Here is a 17,886-nt window from a genome sequence, read left to right as displayed (position 1 = left end):
AGCCCAGGAAGCTTTAATGGGAGCAGTCTATATTGGGAACTGACCATTGCTCCTTTTTTTTTTATAGAAGAGATAACACATATCCAACTCTAAAATAGTTAATCCATTTAAACATGATCTTCTTATTTCTGTCTCTGTAATCAACATTAAAAGAACAGCATTGATAGTCACCAACATAAATAAGAATTGCATTGTGTATGCAAGTCTCCAGCTTGATGTTCTGGTGTCCCCATCAGAATTTAATTTTTAGCTAGCTTCACAGGAATACTTTTTTTGGTCGAACGATTTACCCAGAAAGATCATGCTAGATATAATCTGCTGGACCAGCACCAAACTACCAACCCAGCAAACAGGGAACGTTCTCAAAACTTTAGCTAACGTTATGGCAACTTATGAACAAATGTTCTTCCAGTGACAATCTTAATCTTTAATAATGTTCTCAAAAAGTTAGCACAAAATTATTATTTATGCTTTTAGGCTACCTGAAACGTTTAGTTGGATGTTGACCTAATGTTTTTTTGTTTTAAATGTTAGGCTGCTACTTATTTCAGAATATTCAGAGAACATTCAAATGTAATGCTCCCATAATGTTTGAAAAATAATAAAACGGAATGTTTCCTTAAAGGGATACTTCAGGATTTAGCATCAAGCTTTGTATCAGTAGAAAACCTGTAGTATTTTCAAATTACCGTGCTTCCCTCCCTCATATCCCCCTGAGACAGAGGATTTTTTGGCCAGAGACTACAGCCAGTAGAAGGCACTAGATCCGCATGTTTTCAACCCGCCCATAGAGGGTGGGATCTCACTCACAGAATGTACAAATAGTGTCAGCCATCTTTTTTTGGAAGCTAAGCTAACAGGTTCTTATTCTGTGGAGAAAGCTGAGTGGGTTATCATACATCCTTTTTCCCGGACATGTCCGGCCGTCGAGATCGTCCAAAATGTCTGGGATTCGGCTTTTGGTTTCTGCGGTCGCCATTCATTGTTTACATGCACACCTTTTGTTTCAATCTAACTGAATTCATTCCGATTGGTGAATCTGAATGTAGTGTTTACATGAACGCTAAACAAGTGATGGGTTAATGACTGTGCGTTTTAACATTGCTAAGAAAAGTCCCGCTCCTCCGTGAGAGATACGAGACCGGTGCGTCCCACAGGTGTCGCTCATCAGTAATCACGCCACCGGCCTCGAGTCGTTCTCCTCGCCGGCCGTCAGCCTTGTCCTGCTCGCCACAGTAAACATAATGAATGGCGACTGTAGAACGCAAAAAATCCCTGGCAGACTTGTCACGGAGACTCACTAGTAGCCTAGCCTTGTTGTTTAAATGCGCTTGGGAGTGGCCTCATTGGGCAGCGAAGCAAGTGCATTCTGGGAGTTGTTGTCTTTCATCCACATGAGCCACAAATACATTTTCTGGCTTTTCTCAGTCTAGAAGGCTACAAATTCAAAAATAATTTCACATTTCTACTACATAAATGACCCATTTTAAATACACATTCATCTTTACAGAAGTGAAGTATCCCTTTATTGTTCGCATAAACAAGAAAAAAAGGTTTATGAAGCATTTCCATGTTCTTTTGAAACATTCAGAGAATATTCATAATTAACATTTGTAACTTAATGGGAATGTTAGCAAACTGAATGTGAATCCCATAGTTTAAAAGCTTGAACCTTGTTTTCTCTTATCAGTTTGCAGAAAAGTTTTCCGAGTACAAGGAAGCAGCTAGGATGGCCAAGGAGAAGTCTCTAGAAAAGATGGAGCTGGCAAGTTCGCCCTCTCAGGTATGCCCTGTAATGTCTGGACTCTGAACTGTTGTTTTAGTGTATAGTGTTTACATGGAGTGAAGTTTGCTTGGAAAACTTGTTCAAAATAGGAGAATATGCAGTAATTGAAAAAAATCAATTTTTTGCAATCAGTATATTTTCCATTTATGATTTATTCTTATCAGTACAGTCTAACCAGTGCAGAACAATGATGTTCATAAAGACTGGTCACGGCATTTCAGTCTCTAAGGGAAATCTATTGTTTCTAAGAAAAATGTCGTTTTCCTAAATCCCCTGTTCTAATTAGCAGCTTAACAATTATATTTGTAAAAGAAGATTATGTATTGACTATGTGAGGGTGCAACAAATTAATAACCCACGATTAATGGCTTTTCACAGGAATCGCCTGCCGACATTCATTCCCCCCTGACTCCACCCGTCACTGCGGACCTCTGTCGAATCAACGGCACTGGTGATGACGTCACTCTGTCTGACGTGTCACCGAACTCTATGCTCCAATCAGACCTTTCCCCGACCACGCCGACCCTAGCACACAGGTAACTGGGGCTTAATATAACATCTTTTCAGAATCCTGGTACAACAAGAGGTAACACGTTATCTCGATAGTCCACTTTAGACATTTTACTAATTATAAATAACTTTGCAACTACATGTCAACTAACTCTCATGAGAGTATTAGCTGACTGTCTGCTTAATATCTGATAACACTTTATTTTGATGGTCCCCCATCAGACATTGTACTGACTATAAGTAGCTTTGCATTCATGTCAACTTATTCTACTAAAGGCCCCGATATACTCACAGTGAACTTCTTTTTCTTTATTAGCTTAGGGGGAAAAAAAAGTTTGTGATTATAGTGGTTTACTGTAAGCGAACATCCGACGCCACCCACATTGCTGAGAACAGCGTTTAGATAAAATGTTAACATGTGCGGAACAGAAGAAATGAACCCGGACTAAAGGTAGTTCGAAGGTGTTTACCAGCCAGACCAAACATTTCCATTTTGGCTAACTTTTTTAAACTTATTTTCTACTATAAAGCAGCTCTCCAATGTGTTCATGTTTTTACTCACGGACATCCGACAGTGATGGACGGAACAGAAGAAATAATCCCCCGGATAAGATTTCCATGTCAAAAAAGGCGGGGCCTCAGAGCCACACTTTTACATAATTTCCACGGACCAATGGTAGTTTCTAAGGCGTTTACTGTATCGAACTCTTGATATACGAATTTCAAATGAACCTAGTTTTGGTCTCATTATGTTTGAAATGACGTCACACCAGTAATTCGATTTCACTTGAAGTATATCGGGCCCCGAACACTTTCCTAAAACTCTAATGAGAGTTAGTTGACCAGTATTGCAAATTAATGAAAGTTAGCTGACATGTAGTTGCAAAGTTACTTGTAGTCTAAAGTGGACTATTGAAAGAAAAAAAGAAAAAAACGACAAGATTTTTTATTATTTTTTGATTATTTCTTTAATTTCTGCTTTTTTTCCCCATGCATTGCTCATTTCCTCTATTTTTACAGTTAGATTAGCCTCCATCTTAAAGTTACTCAAAACACTAACTTAAAGTGAATCTTTAAAAACACTAATAATTTAATAACAGTATTAAATTGAATCTATTGCAAACCTCAAAATGAATATACATTTTTCTACTATAAATTATAATGTTGTGAGGTCTAAATTCACTTGTAGCACTGGTTGATTTTAGTTTTAGTTTTTAGTTTTTTTTAACAAAATAATATTTAATTTTAATATCAGCTGTGTATAAGTTATCAGTCATAACTAAACCAAACTAAATAATGTATTGGCTTATTAGCCAGAATTATAATATTAACACATCCCTAGTTTATTTGTTGCCTAAAAGTAGTGTTAAAGTTAGCAATAACAGTCATAAGTTCATTGCAATTTTCCTGAGCACTTTTCAGCAAATTATATTCAGTATGAGCATGCAGACACTTGTTCATATGAGTATGTACTCAGCATGCTTTTTTAGTCTGACTGCAAAGGCAACATTTTGAGCCCATTTCACCAGGTCTCTAGATGCTTGAATTTTAATTGGTTGAGCAATCCAGTGCTTCAGCTTCCAAAATAGCATCCTACCATTTCTTACATAATCTCAGGTTAATGTTTCACTCTCACCTGCCACTTGAAAAATACTAACCGATTATTGGACGCAAATACACAGCGGACCAAACCGCATTTAACACCCACACTGCAGTTCTCTTCCAGACAGCTATATGGTTTTATAATTGTCATGCATTTTAGAAGCATCAATAACTTTATTTTTTTCTCTAGAATAATGTCCAAACAACTCAGAATTATATAATACAGTGGCACGTTTTCAACCCAGAGCAAATGTGACTTATGAAGATGGAGGCGGCGTCATCTGTTGCAAAATGTGTCAGAAAACCCACTGTTAAATCAACACAACCTTTTTGTTTACAATGTGACCTCAAATTGGATTGTGTTTTGTCCATGTGAATTCATATATTATGAACAAATTCATATGGTCTTTTTTTGTCTTTTTTTTTCAGACACGTGCTTAAAACTTGTCGGGTCTGCTCCTACTGATAGCATCATTTCACAGCTGTTTGACATGACTACAATGTTTTATAATGAATGCACTTTTATGCAACAATGACTGTAGATGCAACTAATTCTATCTGAAGTTCTGTTATTATTTTTTAGACAGATATGCATATTTGGTCCCACCTTATATTACGTGTCTTTAAATTAATAATATGATACAATGCACTTATTGTGTTCATATACATGTTTTTACATTGTACTTGTATTTAAAAAAATACCTGCATGTAATTACATCTGTAATTACACTGTTGACTCTTGCCTTACACCTTAACCAACCCATAAACCTACCCATACCTCCAATCCTGTCCCTAAACTTACCCGTATCCCACCTCAATAGCAGCGAAATCATTTTGCAATACAACACAATAAGTACATTGTACCTGATAATATTTTTTTTAAATATAAATACATAGTAAAGACACCTAATGTAAAGTTTGGCCGCATACTTATGTCAGCTGAACTCTCGTGATGTTGTTTTAGTAGTCATGTTTTAAAATCCTTTGTAGAGAAATCATTTTTGGAAACTGATATTTTCTGCAATTTTTTGGGGAGAATCTTTTTGTGACTTTGTTTTATGGTCTTTTTTTTTTGTTTTGTATCAAGTTGTGTTGATATCTGTAAATCTGACATCACATTTAATACATTTATTAAATGTCATTCCACTTCAATTTCTCAGTTTGCTGAAGTTTTCCAACTTTAATTTTAACAATGCATTTACCGTAAAAACGTTTGACACGAGTAAGTGATCTTAGTAAAGCAAATTGTCCTTTTAGTTTTGCCAAGACTGATTCATACCACTTTGATATTATAAATGTAATTTATATTAATAATCGGCAATTCGTTCATCAGTGAGGCTGATTTTGAAGTAAATAATGCTATTAGCTCCCTTAAAGATGACCTGACTTCAAAAGTCCCCTTAAAAATACTGTTCCTGCACTTGATGAAGGTGTAAAACGTGTATACAGTATGAATGTGGTGAATGGGTCATAGATGAACCTGTCGAGTGTATTTGTTCTGCTTTGGCTGTCATTACGTGGTGAGTGAATTGAAGGCATTTCTTCAAACACTAATTCTCTCACCCACAGTCTTGTGCATTACATTAAAGTGAGTGTTGAGAGAGAGGCTGTTTGGGCAGTTGTCATGAATCACATTTACAGTGGGGCTTAATATGATACGCACACTACGCGAAATGTGCGGTACACCAATCAATACTCTTTAAACTTCATTATGGCCTGCTCTTCATGTGGCGTATAGAAAACAGTCCGTTTTATCGGTGACTTAAATGGTATACATTTAACAGAGGTGCATTGTGGATCCATTGAAATGGTTTGCATGTTGATTACTGGGCCGTTGGAGGAACGATCAGATGGAGATTGTTTATTGATTCACATTCAGAAGGCTTGAAGGACAGTCACGCTGACATTACGCTGTTCTTTGTAGTTATGTAATGTGGACAGCCATATGCTTCTGTGCACCTGCATATACACAATGGTCCTTTAAAATAATGCCACTTGGTTTGATATTTCGTAACTAATGCAGTGACATTCTTATAGTGTAAGTGTCCAACTTTTTAAATACGAATAAGAGGCTTAAAGACTTTTTTAAATACAAATAATTTATTACATGAAACATAGTATACATAAAAAAAATGCATCATGAACAGACTGAGAATGAAATAACATGCAGATAATTTATAAATTACAGTTTTTTGACTAAACTATTTGTTTCCAATAAGTCAATAAGTCAACTTTTTATTTGTTTCCAATAAAAACAGCAAAAAAACTGCATTGAACTGATTCCTATGTGTTCTACACATTTTCCATGAAGTTCAAACACTCTTTTATTTATTTGGCTCAAAAAAACTCGTATAAAATGTAAAAGTCAGTATTTCATTCTCGATTAATTAAAGTGTATTTTAGGCTCTAAACAATCCCATTCAGTCAAAACTGAATGAACATTTAACTACACTATACTGCAATATACAACATATGTTGACTTACCAGGCTGAAGTCCCTGTTTCTCTTAGCTTGAAGCTGCAAGACTTCACTCTCATCTTCTCTCCTCTCTTTATCCTGCAGAGGAACATTTCTTCTCCTTGTGTGCGGCGCTTTATAGCCATGTGTGTCTCCAGCCTGTTGTGTCACAGCTTCAGTAGGAGTCGGAGCGTGTGGGCTGAGGTGTTGTCTGTCGATCACGTCAGCCACAGCAGAGGTGGTGGCACCGGGGGAGATGAAAGGGAATTGGCGGCGCTCCGTATAGCGTAGGCGTCAGTGCTGAGGACTCTGTGCTGGTTCTCTGCACGTGTCCTGGGCGACGGTTTGCGTGGTTAAGCTGCGGTGGTGGAGTGCGTGGAGGGAGGCAGAGGAGGTGGGATGTGTGATGAGATGTTAAACAGGATGACAGCCGATGGGATTCCTCATAGTCTTTTGGAGATGTGGGTTGGTTATGTATTCACTGGCACTGTGACACCGTTTCAGCATTTGACTTTTTTTTTTTTTTTTTTGTCAGTACATGAGGATCAGAGCACATTGTAAATTTATGCTTGATTTCTTTGTCACTACATGAGGAACACAGATGGACTGATGAGAAATGGTGGAATGTATAATCGAAGAGTTAGCCTCCTTCTTTTGTCTTTACACTTTTGAGATCTCTTTAAGAAGGCATTCTGCTTTGATTCATTTCAGTTTGTCACGTTCCATCAATCTTTTTATTATAATATTTATGCAAGTGACATCGAATCTGGAGTTTTTAATAACCCTTGTTAATTGCTCTTGAACTGCGTCCAAGTCTTGGTAAAACACAGAATGGTCGAATTAAAAACCCTTGTATCCAACTTTAATTACAGTCACGGTTAAAATGACATTCTTCCTACGTTCTCTTAACAGTCCACATGGTCTAGACCAGGGGTATCAAATTCAGTTGCTGGCGCGTCACTATATGCGTTTGATCTTGTGTTCTCGTACAACGCCATCATCAACCATCGAAGTTCAATTCCAAGGGTCCTATCATACACCTGGCACAATGCGGCGCGATGCAAGTGTTTTTTGCTAGTTTCAGCCCGACGCAGTTATCATTTTCACGTGTGTGCCACGTTGTTTAAATAGCACCTGCATTTGCATCCATTTGTGCGCCCAGTGTGCTGGTCTGAAAACGAGGTGTGTTCAAGCGCATTGTTGGCACGTTGCTATTTTGCTATTTTTTATGTGCCCCTATAGGCGGCTTCTTACACACACAGGGCCATGTGCTGCTGCGCACACAAACATGCCAAATATGAAAAATAAAAGGATTACAATGTAAAAGATTATTATTGTGTACATAAAGATATGGTGGAATCTGGCTTGTCCCGTAGATGGTCTGCTTGCGCGCTTTAACCTCGCGAACGAGCTGATCCGTATCCTTTCTGGAGACGCGTTGTACCGGTAAATAGCGAATCCGCCATGGCGCGAGCACAACTGGCTTTTAAAGGGAATGGGGGATGAAACTCTGATTGGTTTATTGCACGTTACCTCAAAACACACCCACTACTCATTAAGAGAATAGGGACAACTCTTTTAGACCAAGGTCGGGCACCGACCATTTTTCCTGTCGTTAAACTAGCAAAAGTGGATTCGGACACAACCTAAGTGCACTTGCACCGTGGGCTTTAGACCATGCACTTAGATCGTTAAAATAGGGCCCCAATACTCAAGAACGCAAGTACAGAGGACGTATGAAAGTGTCCGGATGTATTCTTGAACACAAGTCCGTTCTTTGTGTTCTTGAAATTGAGAAACAGCCACTGTCCTGCAAAGTTTAGCTCAATTAAACACACCTGAACCAGAAAACCAGGGTCTCACTAGGCATACTAGAAGAAACATCCAGACAGGTGTGTTGAGGAAAGTTTGAGCTAATCTCTGCGGGACAGTGGCCCTCCAAGATCGAGTTTTGACACCCCTGGTCAAAGAATCGTTAAGAGTGTATTCTCACCAAGACTGCCTTTATTTGATCGAAAATACAGTAAAAACAGAAATATTGTAAAATATTATCACAATTAAATATTTTTTTTTCTATTTAACATATTAAATGTCAAAGCTGAATTTTCAGCATCATTAATCCAGTCTTCAGTGTCACATGATCCTTCAGAAATCATTCTAATATGCTGATTTGCTGATCAAGGAAATGTGTTATTATTATTATCAATAATTGTGCTGTGAAATATTTTTGCGGAAACCGTGATACATTTTTTCAAGGTTCCTTGATTAATAGAATGATCAAAAGAACAATTGAGTATTATTATAAATGTCTTTACTGTCCTTTTTGACCAATTTAATGCACTCTTGATGAATAAAAGTATTTAAAAAATAAAACCTTACTGACCCCAAACTTTTGAGCAGTAGTGTCAGATATTTAGGGCTAGATTTACTAAACAGGATTAGCGTGAGAGCGCAATTCCAAAAAAGCACAAATGGAAGTGGAAAGTTCTGCTTGTGATCTAATGACGATGCGCAAATTAAAGAACACAGATGCAGCCGCATCATTTCCATAATGACCAAAGCAATCTACTAAGAGTAGCGTAAATAAATTTTTCTGGACGGTAAATAATGGCGCAAATACCAGGAAATTGACTAGCGCAAACCTTAGTAAATCACCTTGCGTCATTCATTTAAATACTCTCCTCCCATACATCATACAATCTAAAAGGGAAACTCCTAAAAATGCATATGGAATAAGGTCAGCTGGAAAATGAACCCTGTCCATGCCCTTTCAGCGCTTTTTCACTGCGTGTCTTTAGTAAATCCATACTTCCTGTTTTTTAAAGCCAAAAGAGGGTTTGCGCGGGCGCAAGCTGTTGGTAAATCTGGCCCCTAATATGAAATTTGATTGCATTACTGTTTCATTCTGCTCTTTAAAAACTGGTCATAAATTAAATTGATCACAGTTATTTTATTCTATTGACAGCTCTAGTTTTAGTCAAATACCTTTGTTTATTTTAAACAGTTATACGTCTTCTTTTCAGTCTAATAGTTGGTGGAAAAAAGGAACACTGTTAGCTTAATAAGAAGTAGGTATCCTCGAGATACTATTTTAATAATTTGTGTTGCTTCAGTACAGTGACAATATAAAAGCCAATAATTTGAGAAAAAAGTATTTATAACAGTATATTAATTTTATACATGAAATATATATACCCTATAGCTGCCTTTATATATATTTAGAAAGTGACTCCCTCATAGGGGGATCTGAAGGTTCTTGGCATGAAAAAACCCTGGCCTATAGATTGAATCCCAAGTCTAAAATGGACATTAACTATCAAGGACATATAATATGCAAAGTTGATTTTAACGTTGTTTTTCATTTTTGTCTACAGCCCGACTACCAACAAACACTGGGAAGCAGAGCTTGCAACACTTAAAAGCAACAATGCCAAGCTCACAGCTGCTCTACTGGAGTCCACAGCCAACGTCAAACAATGGAAACAGCAGCTAGCAGCTTATCAGGAGGAGGCCGAAAGGCTACACAAACGGGTGAGGAGGGGAGAGTTGACCTTGTAACCCAATATCATGAACATACGACAACATTGGGTTCAATATATCTATGAACTAAGCTAGGGATGCAACGTCGGTCCTGGAGAGCCACTGTCCTGCAGAGTTTAGCTCCAATCAAACATATCTGAACAAGCTAATCAATGTCTTCAGGATTTAATCCTGTGATCAATTTAACTCTGATTAATCCTGAAGACATTGATTAGCTTGTTCAGATATGTTTGATTGGAGCTAAACTCTGCAGGACAGTGGCTCTCCAGGACCTATGTCAACTAAGCTAAAACTGTTGGTAAATTCCCTAGTGTTTCTAATGTCTATGACAAAGTTGTGAATCCCTTCAGTTTAGGTCTTTGTAACCTAAACTAAATTTGTGAACTATTTTTTTGTGTTTGTTTTTTTGGTCTGCAGGTTTCTGAATTGGAAAGTCAGAGTAGTCAAACCAATGTGATCAAATCCCAGAAAACGGAGCTGAACCAAACAATAGAGGAGCTGGAGTGTACACTGAAGGCAAAAGAAGAGGTACTGTTTGTTATGTTGTATGGTCAATGATATCACTAACATCCTTCTTTCATTATCATTTTTTTGGCTTTGTCAGATGCTTAAGCCATTTAAAATGTCTTTCTTACTTGTTTTTCATAGGAAATGGTGCGATTGAAAGAAGAAATAGAAAATGCAAAGCAGCTTCAAACTCAGAAAGATGAACTCACTAAAAAATTAGAGGTAAGAACAGACAACATCCCACCTCTCTCGGAAGGTCCTGGAGTCTCTCACATATTGAAAGTGGCTCCATGATGCCCGCAATTTATATACAATATCCCGGAAATCAAGCGAGCGAGAGAGAAAGCATGTTTCCACCTGGTATTAAGATGCGTTTTCGGTGAACCGATCACAAGTGGTCAGCCAAGACGCATTACCGCTACACCTGGTAATATCATGCGTTTCAAATGCATCTTCTGTGACTACTTGCACTCAGATTTTGCTCCTTTTTTCGTCACACTCAAATACATCACTTTCACTTTCGGCACACAAACACTATTGAATGAGCAAATAGTAGCCTGTAATACAATTTGTTTTATATTATGTTTGTGCCATCTCCCGAAAATTCGTTTTTGCTGGGTAGAATGTCTGTAAGAACAGTGAAACAGTGATTGAAATATTACAGTATGTTTAAAGGGATAGTTCTCTTTAAAATGAAAATTCTGTCATCATATACTCACGTCAAGTCAAGTCAAGTGACAAGTCAAGTCAAGTCAAGTCAAGTCAAGTCATCTTCATTTATATAACGCTTTTAACAATGTAGATTGTTTCAAAGCTGCTTTACAGAGATAAACGTATAATTTAAGGTAACAGATTGTTTTGGCTTTATAGCGGTTCTTGAATAATGTTATTTTCCAGCTAAAGTTAGTTTTGATTGATTCACTTCCGTCGAAAGGATAATTTGTTATTAAATTAGGGGCCGCTAAGACGACACCGTTCTCTCTACACAGACTTTAAACGCGAACCTGTGAGAAACGCTGATGGCGCTCACGTGCGCATCAAGAATTAATTCTATAGTCTTGTGCGTTTGAATATATGTGCGCATGTTTGTAATTCTCTAGAAACCAAGCCTAAACAAACTACTTGTCCTGCCTGTAAATTTGATACAGAATTTTATTTTATTTTATCACTACGGGGTAGATACGCAAATTTTCCACAATGCTTTATCTGTAGAGTGATAAAGGGATCCTCCATAGGGAGAGGCTTGTTGGCACTTCAGCACTGCGTTGAAGTGCCAACGTCCTTGCGTCCTTCGTCACATCTGGATACGGCCTGGATCCGCCAGGCTGTGGGAAAACCTTGGGATAATCAAAATACACTAAAATTAGCGTAGATGCCATTCTTCTTATGATGTAACGAGTACATCAGGATTTATGGGAAGTGTTCCCAGTTCCGGCTGACCTAATCTATGCAGCCTAACATTGAATTATAGAAGTCTACTCACCCTCAAGTTGTTTCAAACCTGTATGAATTTCTTTATTCTGCTGAACACAAAGGAAGATATTTTTTTTAAATGTCAGTAACCAAACAGTTACCTGGTCCCTTTGACTTCAATAGTAGGGGAAAAAAATACAATGGAAGTCAATGGGAACAGTTAACTGTTTGGTTACTGACATTTTTCAAAATATCTTCCTTTGTGTTCAGCAGAAGAAAGAAATGCATACAGGTTTGAAACAACTTGAGGGTGAGTAAATGATGATAGAATTTTCATTTTAAAGTGAACTATCCCTTTAACATATATTGATCAGCCATTTTAATCTTTTTATAGAAAATTATACTTTTATTCAGCAAGGATGTGTTAAATTGATCAAAAGTGACTGTAAAGACATTTATAGTGCTACAAAAGATTTGTGTGTGTTTGCCCGATCAATATAATAAATATATACAGTATATTGCTATTGCAGCAAAGGGAGGGGGAATTGAAATTAAATATTCAACAAGGTGTTATTGTGAACACAAACTTGTGCCCATGTCTTATACCTTTAGTGTGTAACGTATGCCCACACGGTGTGTTACAGGACACAGATTTGCGGAACAAGGAGCTTGAGGAACAGTTGGTTGATCTGGAGCAGCGTCTGGAGTCAAGTCAAGTAGATCAAGAAAACCTCCGCAAGAACCTCAAAACTCTGCTGGAGATTCTGGATGGAAAGATCTTCGAGCTGACAGAGCTGAGAGACAACCTAGCTAAGCTCATAGAGGACAGCTAGACTCCTCAACCTCTAGCCTCAAAACTTGATTTTAATGCCACTTTCCTCCTTTTCTGAAACACACCGCATCCGATTCAGGCAGAGAGAGTCTGGCGTACTTTCGAGCGACGCCTCGACCGTCGGTCTCTCCTTCACTCACTTACACGGAATGATTAACCATTGGTTGCACTTGATTTTGTATTTTTGAGGTGGGTTTGTTCTCTTCAGTGCCACTGCTACCTACCAAGTTTTATTGTCAACAATACTCCTGTACTTTTATTGATGTTTCCTAGAATTCCCAATTCCAAAATCCCAAATTAGGCAGCCTGCAAAAAAACACATGGCTGCATATATAGGCTCCTACTCTTTAAAGGTGCTGGTTTCGTGTGCCTGGCTGTTTGGCGTTGATGGACGTTTCTTATGCTGCTGAGGACACTACATGAATTACACTGACTGGATCTTCAGTCGTATTTTAAGACTGGATATTCAGAGCCATATGTTGTAGCCAAATGTTGTTGGCTTGCCTCTTCCCCTTCATGGAAACTGCCTCAATGTTAGGTCAGTCAAAGTTTCAGGATACTCAACCGCTGACCTAAAAAGCTCTTGACATTTAGCAGACTCCGAGACGTAGATGTGGCATATGCTTTAGGCCTGTAATATACACTGAGCAATATTAGTGTGAGCGTTTGTATGGCAGATTAGTGCGAGCCACCTCAGTGCGTCCGTCAGGTACTCAAACAGTGGAAAAGACGAATTTATGGCCTGCTGTAGTTAAACTCCGGATTTCTCCAATGACCAGTGTAATGCTTTCGGATCGTACTGGCCTTATAATAACCCGTATCTATACATTTTTCAGGATTTTCTTGAAGACGAGGATCTTCCTTTGTTTGTTGACTTACCAAATGCAATTATGTACTCAATTCCTTACAATTTTCAATAACAATATTATTGTAATATTTAAAAAGTCCATCCTGCTGATGGGTATTATGATACATAGATCACTGTCAGTATGATTGTATTTATATGTGGGAAAGTTCTGTTTTAAATTTCCCAATGTTAATAAAGACTATTTAAAGATATCTTGACTTGATTGTTCTTTAGAAACAAAGCGAGAAAATTATAGCGTGACACACCAAGGTTTTATAACATTCAGACCCGCAATCTATGAGAGAGACAACGACTTTCTCTCACGGAGTGATTTGCATCAAGGCAGGTCCGTCATTTAAATTCACAGGGCCCAGGGCAGAATTCTGGCTCTATGAGTAAGTTACAGTATGCAATATGATTCATAGCAGACCTCCTTTGTCACATGACCCGCGGTAATATCCTGGTTTTACCCCTGCCGCCTATGTAAAGTACACTAGTAACAACTGAGGAAAAGAAAAAAAGAGGGAAAGAAATAACCTTTAATTCAGTGGTTCCCACTTCCCAACCAAAGACCACCATTGTCTAAAACAACATTTGAAGGCCACATGACTTTTCTAGTGATTTACTGGAAGTATTAAGAATGAGGATTTTCCCCCCTTTTTTATGCATAACTGGAAAAAAAATTATATTGAATAAAAATGCCCATGGAGTTGTGAGATTGTAGGCTACTTTACCAGGTCTTAGAAATCACACTATTAAAATGAGGCTTTCCTTCAATGGTTAACTAGACATTCTGTTGACTAAAAGCAAATTTGCACCTACATGTCAACTAAATGTTATTAGAGTATTGGTAGACTCTGCTTAACAGTTAACTTTGCTAACATTTTGTTGGTCCCCCAACAGACATTCTACTGACTATAAATAACTTTGCAACTTACGTCAAATTATTCTACTAACCCGAACCCTAACACCTAACCACAACCTAACAGTCTACTAACCGTCTACTAATACTCAGTTGACGTAGTTGAGAAGTTACTTATAGTTAGGATGTCAAAAGTGAACCATCAAAGTATATATTTACAGTATATTAGCTTATTGCTTATTTTAATGCTTGTTTGGTCGTATCTGCTCCCCTGGTTGAGAACCATTTCTTTAATCCTAAACTTGAACCTTTTACAGTTTGAAGGTTAGCTTCCCAAAAGAAGCCATTCGTTCCCTTTTTAGAATGTTCACGTCTAGTAAACACGTCTAGAATATCAGTGAGCAGGTCAGTAACACATCAGAGTGGTGCAAGTCTTCAGTTGTGGTAGAGCGACACCTTGTGGTTGGTAGCAGAACTAGAATATAATTTATGTCATGTAGAACATAGATACATACATAACACAAGATGATAGAAAGAACATTTAAATAAGTAAGATTAAGTAAAGTAAGAATAAAAAATAAAATAAAGAATGATAAAGTAAAGCTGTTCTAATGAAAATGGCTAAAGTATAAAGGCAAGGCAAGTTTGTTTATATAGCACATTTCATACACTATGGCAATTCAAACTGCTTTACAGAAATTAATTAAAACAATCACAAAATAAAAGCAAAGAAAATTAAAACGGTTATAAAAGAAATGAAAAGAGATATACAGTTATAAAGTGTAAAGAGGAACATCGTCTTGATCATGACGACAGCTGGATCCAGGTTGGTGAAACCCTGTGGAGAAGCAGATCAGAGTAGCAAGGACATTTTTACAATTAAGAGGTCAGTAAACTGGATACAGTATTTAACCTTTAAAATTTCTCCATAAAAATAAACCCTCCATCACCAGTCACTCTTGTCTGCTTTCCAATAAGCCAGTTTGTTCCAAATGTTCTTTTTGTAAAGTAAATGTAACATTTAATGAAAAATATTCTAGAAAAATGCTTAGCAAAAGATCAAAATAGCATTCTATTTATCAGTAAAAATCTGAACTACTGGTACGGCTGAGACATCAAATAAATATTTGTAACAATAAGGTTTACAATAAGGTTTCATTTGTTAATATTAGTTAATTATTTAACTAAACAATAATTCTACAGCATTTCTTAGTTTTAGTTCATGCTAATTTCAACATATACATTCTTTTAAATTCTCATGTTGTATTTGTTAACATTAGTGAACTAACATGAACAAACAATGAAGCATTTTATTTTAATTAACTAACATCAACAAAGATTAAATGTTGTAAACAAAAAATGGCTCACTGTTAGGTCATGTTAATTCATTCATTAACAGTAATGTGAACAAATGACCCAAAAATGTATTGTTGGGCCCTGCATAAAATGTCATACTATAATTAAGTTTACATTTAATTTCATTTCATTTATTGATGATAATTGTACTTTTTCCTAACACTTTTCTTCAGAAATATCACATTTTATCCATTAAGAGAATGCATACTATAATCTCACTTTAATATTTTATCAATATTTTATGCACCTTGGTTTTCAGTTTGCTTGAAATTGTGTGAAATGTCCGTTAAATTAAAATTAGTTCGATGCCCGCTCTTTGAAGTCAGTGGGTCTATTATAGGATAATGAATAAAAAAGGGCAAAGTCAGAAGATTTTCTAGCCTATATTGAATTTATTTATACTATCTAAATACATTAGAACAATAGATTGAGTTTAATTTTCTATAAAATAAGAAAATATTTCATTTTAAATGTCCGCAAAAATTCTGTCAACTATGTTACTAACAAACACCCCCTGAAAACTAAAATATGGTTTATCCCAAAACCATGTGACCAGAATTATGTGATGTCAGTTGAGCTGTGTTCGAAATCGCCCCCATTCCCTTCACTATTCCCTACATTAGGCCTACTCCACTAATATAGTCCACTTGAAGGAGTAAATGAAAACGAACGCTTTTTCAATAATCATTTGAAACATAGTAAGCTGGCAACTCCAGTAGTAAGATGAAAATATATATCTTGAACTCTGTTATGAAAACTAGCATGTATAAACCTTATTAAATAATTTAATTATCAATCAAAGAGGAATTTATAACTGTATGATATTACGCTGTAGCCACATTCATTGGACCAGCGGTTTGGAAAATGGATGGATGGATGATTCAGGGGGAATTCATTTGGCACGACCCTTACAGTGCATTATGGGTATTCTCTAGCCATGGCAAATACAGTGCTATGCATAAGTTTAGACACCCATGCTAAAGTTGACTAAAAAGAGGAATAAAAAATCATCTTTTGGAAATTGAACTTAAAGCCTTAATTTAAAAAAATAGGAAAAATCCAACCTTTAAGGACACCAATTTTCTTTGTGAATGAATAATGTATCGTAAATAAATACATGTTGTTCCTTAAAATACAGGGTGCATAAGTTTGGACACCCCTATGTTAAATTCCCATAGAGGCAGGCAGATTTTTATTTTTAAAGGCCAGTTACTTCATGGATCCAGGATACTCTGCATCCTGATAAAGTTCCCTTGGCCTTTGGGATTAAAATAGCCCCACATCATCACACACCCTTCACCATACCTAGAGATTGGCATGGAGTACTTTCCATAAGATCATCTCTCAATGCAAATCAAACCAGCTATTAGGCTAACTGAAATAAAACCATGCCAATCTCTAGGTATGGTGAAGGGTGTGTGATGATGTGGGGCTATTTTAATTCCAGAGGCCAAGGGAACTTTATCAGGATGCATAGTGTCCTGGATCCATGAAATAACTGGCCTTTAAAAATAAAAATCTGCCTGCCTCTATGGGAATTTAACATAGGGGTGTCCAAACTTATGCACCCTGTATTTTAAGGAACAACATTTATTTATTTACGATACATTATTCATTCACAAAGAAAATTGGTGTCCTTAAAGGTTGGATTTTTCCTATTTTTTTAAATTAAGGCTTTAAGTTCAATTTCCAAAAAATGATTTTTTATTCCTCTTTTTAGTCAACTTTAGCATGGGTGTCTAAACTTATGCATAGCACTGTATCTTCTTTTTTTCTGTATTTTATCTCCATTGTCAAGAACAAGGAGTATATTAATTGCCCGTCAACTATGTTGGGTTATGGTTTGCAATATTTTTATCATTTTATTTCAAATAGGCCTAAATATATTTTTAAAAAATAGGTTAATCTGATCAAGAAAATATATTTGATTGGCCAGACAATTGCCTGCCATTTCAGTTATGATGCAAAATGGGGAAATGGTCAACTGTGTTACCTGTCAACTATGTTATTTGCGTCAACTACTGTCATTGTCAACAATGTTTTGACAGATTTTTTACAAGTTAAATGTCTAGATATTGCTTTTAATATTATTTTCAGGGTATAGTTTCTATCAACATGAACTTGCGTTTTGCACAACATTCTTAGAATTATCTTTAATCTTTGTATTTATGGTA

The 17,886-nt window shown here is 36.7% G+C and overlaps 1 protein-coding gene across 2 annotated transcripts in view; it reads left to right on the top strand.

Annotated features, from left to right (window-relative positions):
• The window catches only part of homer1b (homer scaffold protein 1b), a 36,862-nt gene extending 23,158 nt beyond the window's left edge, over positions 1-13,704 (top strand). For both annotated transcript variants that reach the window (XM_079606700.1, XM_079606699.1), the window contains 6 exons: positions 1,691-1,783; positions 2,165-2,322; positions 9,730-9,886; positions 10,313-10,423; positions 10,544-10,624; positions 12,460-13,704. In XM_079606700.1, the coding sequence (XP_079462826.1) occupies positions 1,691-1,783; positions 2,165-2,322; positions 9,730-9,886; positions 10,313-10,423; positions 10,544-10,624; positions 12,460-12,648 (789 nt within the window). In that variant the 3' untranslated portion in view covers positions 12,649-13,704. The remainder of the gene's footprint in view (positions 1-1,690; positions 1,784-2,164; positions 2,323-9,729; positions 9,887-10,312; positions 10,424-10,543; positions 10,625-12,459) is intronic.
• Positions 13,705-17,886: the final 4,182 nt, after the last annotated feature.

The sequence above is a fragment of the Phoxinus phoxinus genome (assembly GCF_949152265.1).
Source record: "Phoxinus phoxinus genome assembly, chromosome: 3".
NCBI classification, from domain to species: Eukaryota; Metazoa; Chordata; class Actinopteri; order Cypriniformes; family Leuciscidae; genus Phoxinus; species Phoxinus phoxinus.
The sequence above is the reverse complement of the archived record's forward strand: the minus strand, read 5'-3'. Positions and strand labels throughout refer to the sequence as shown.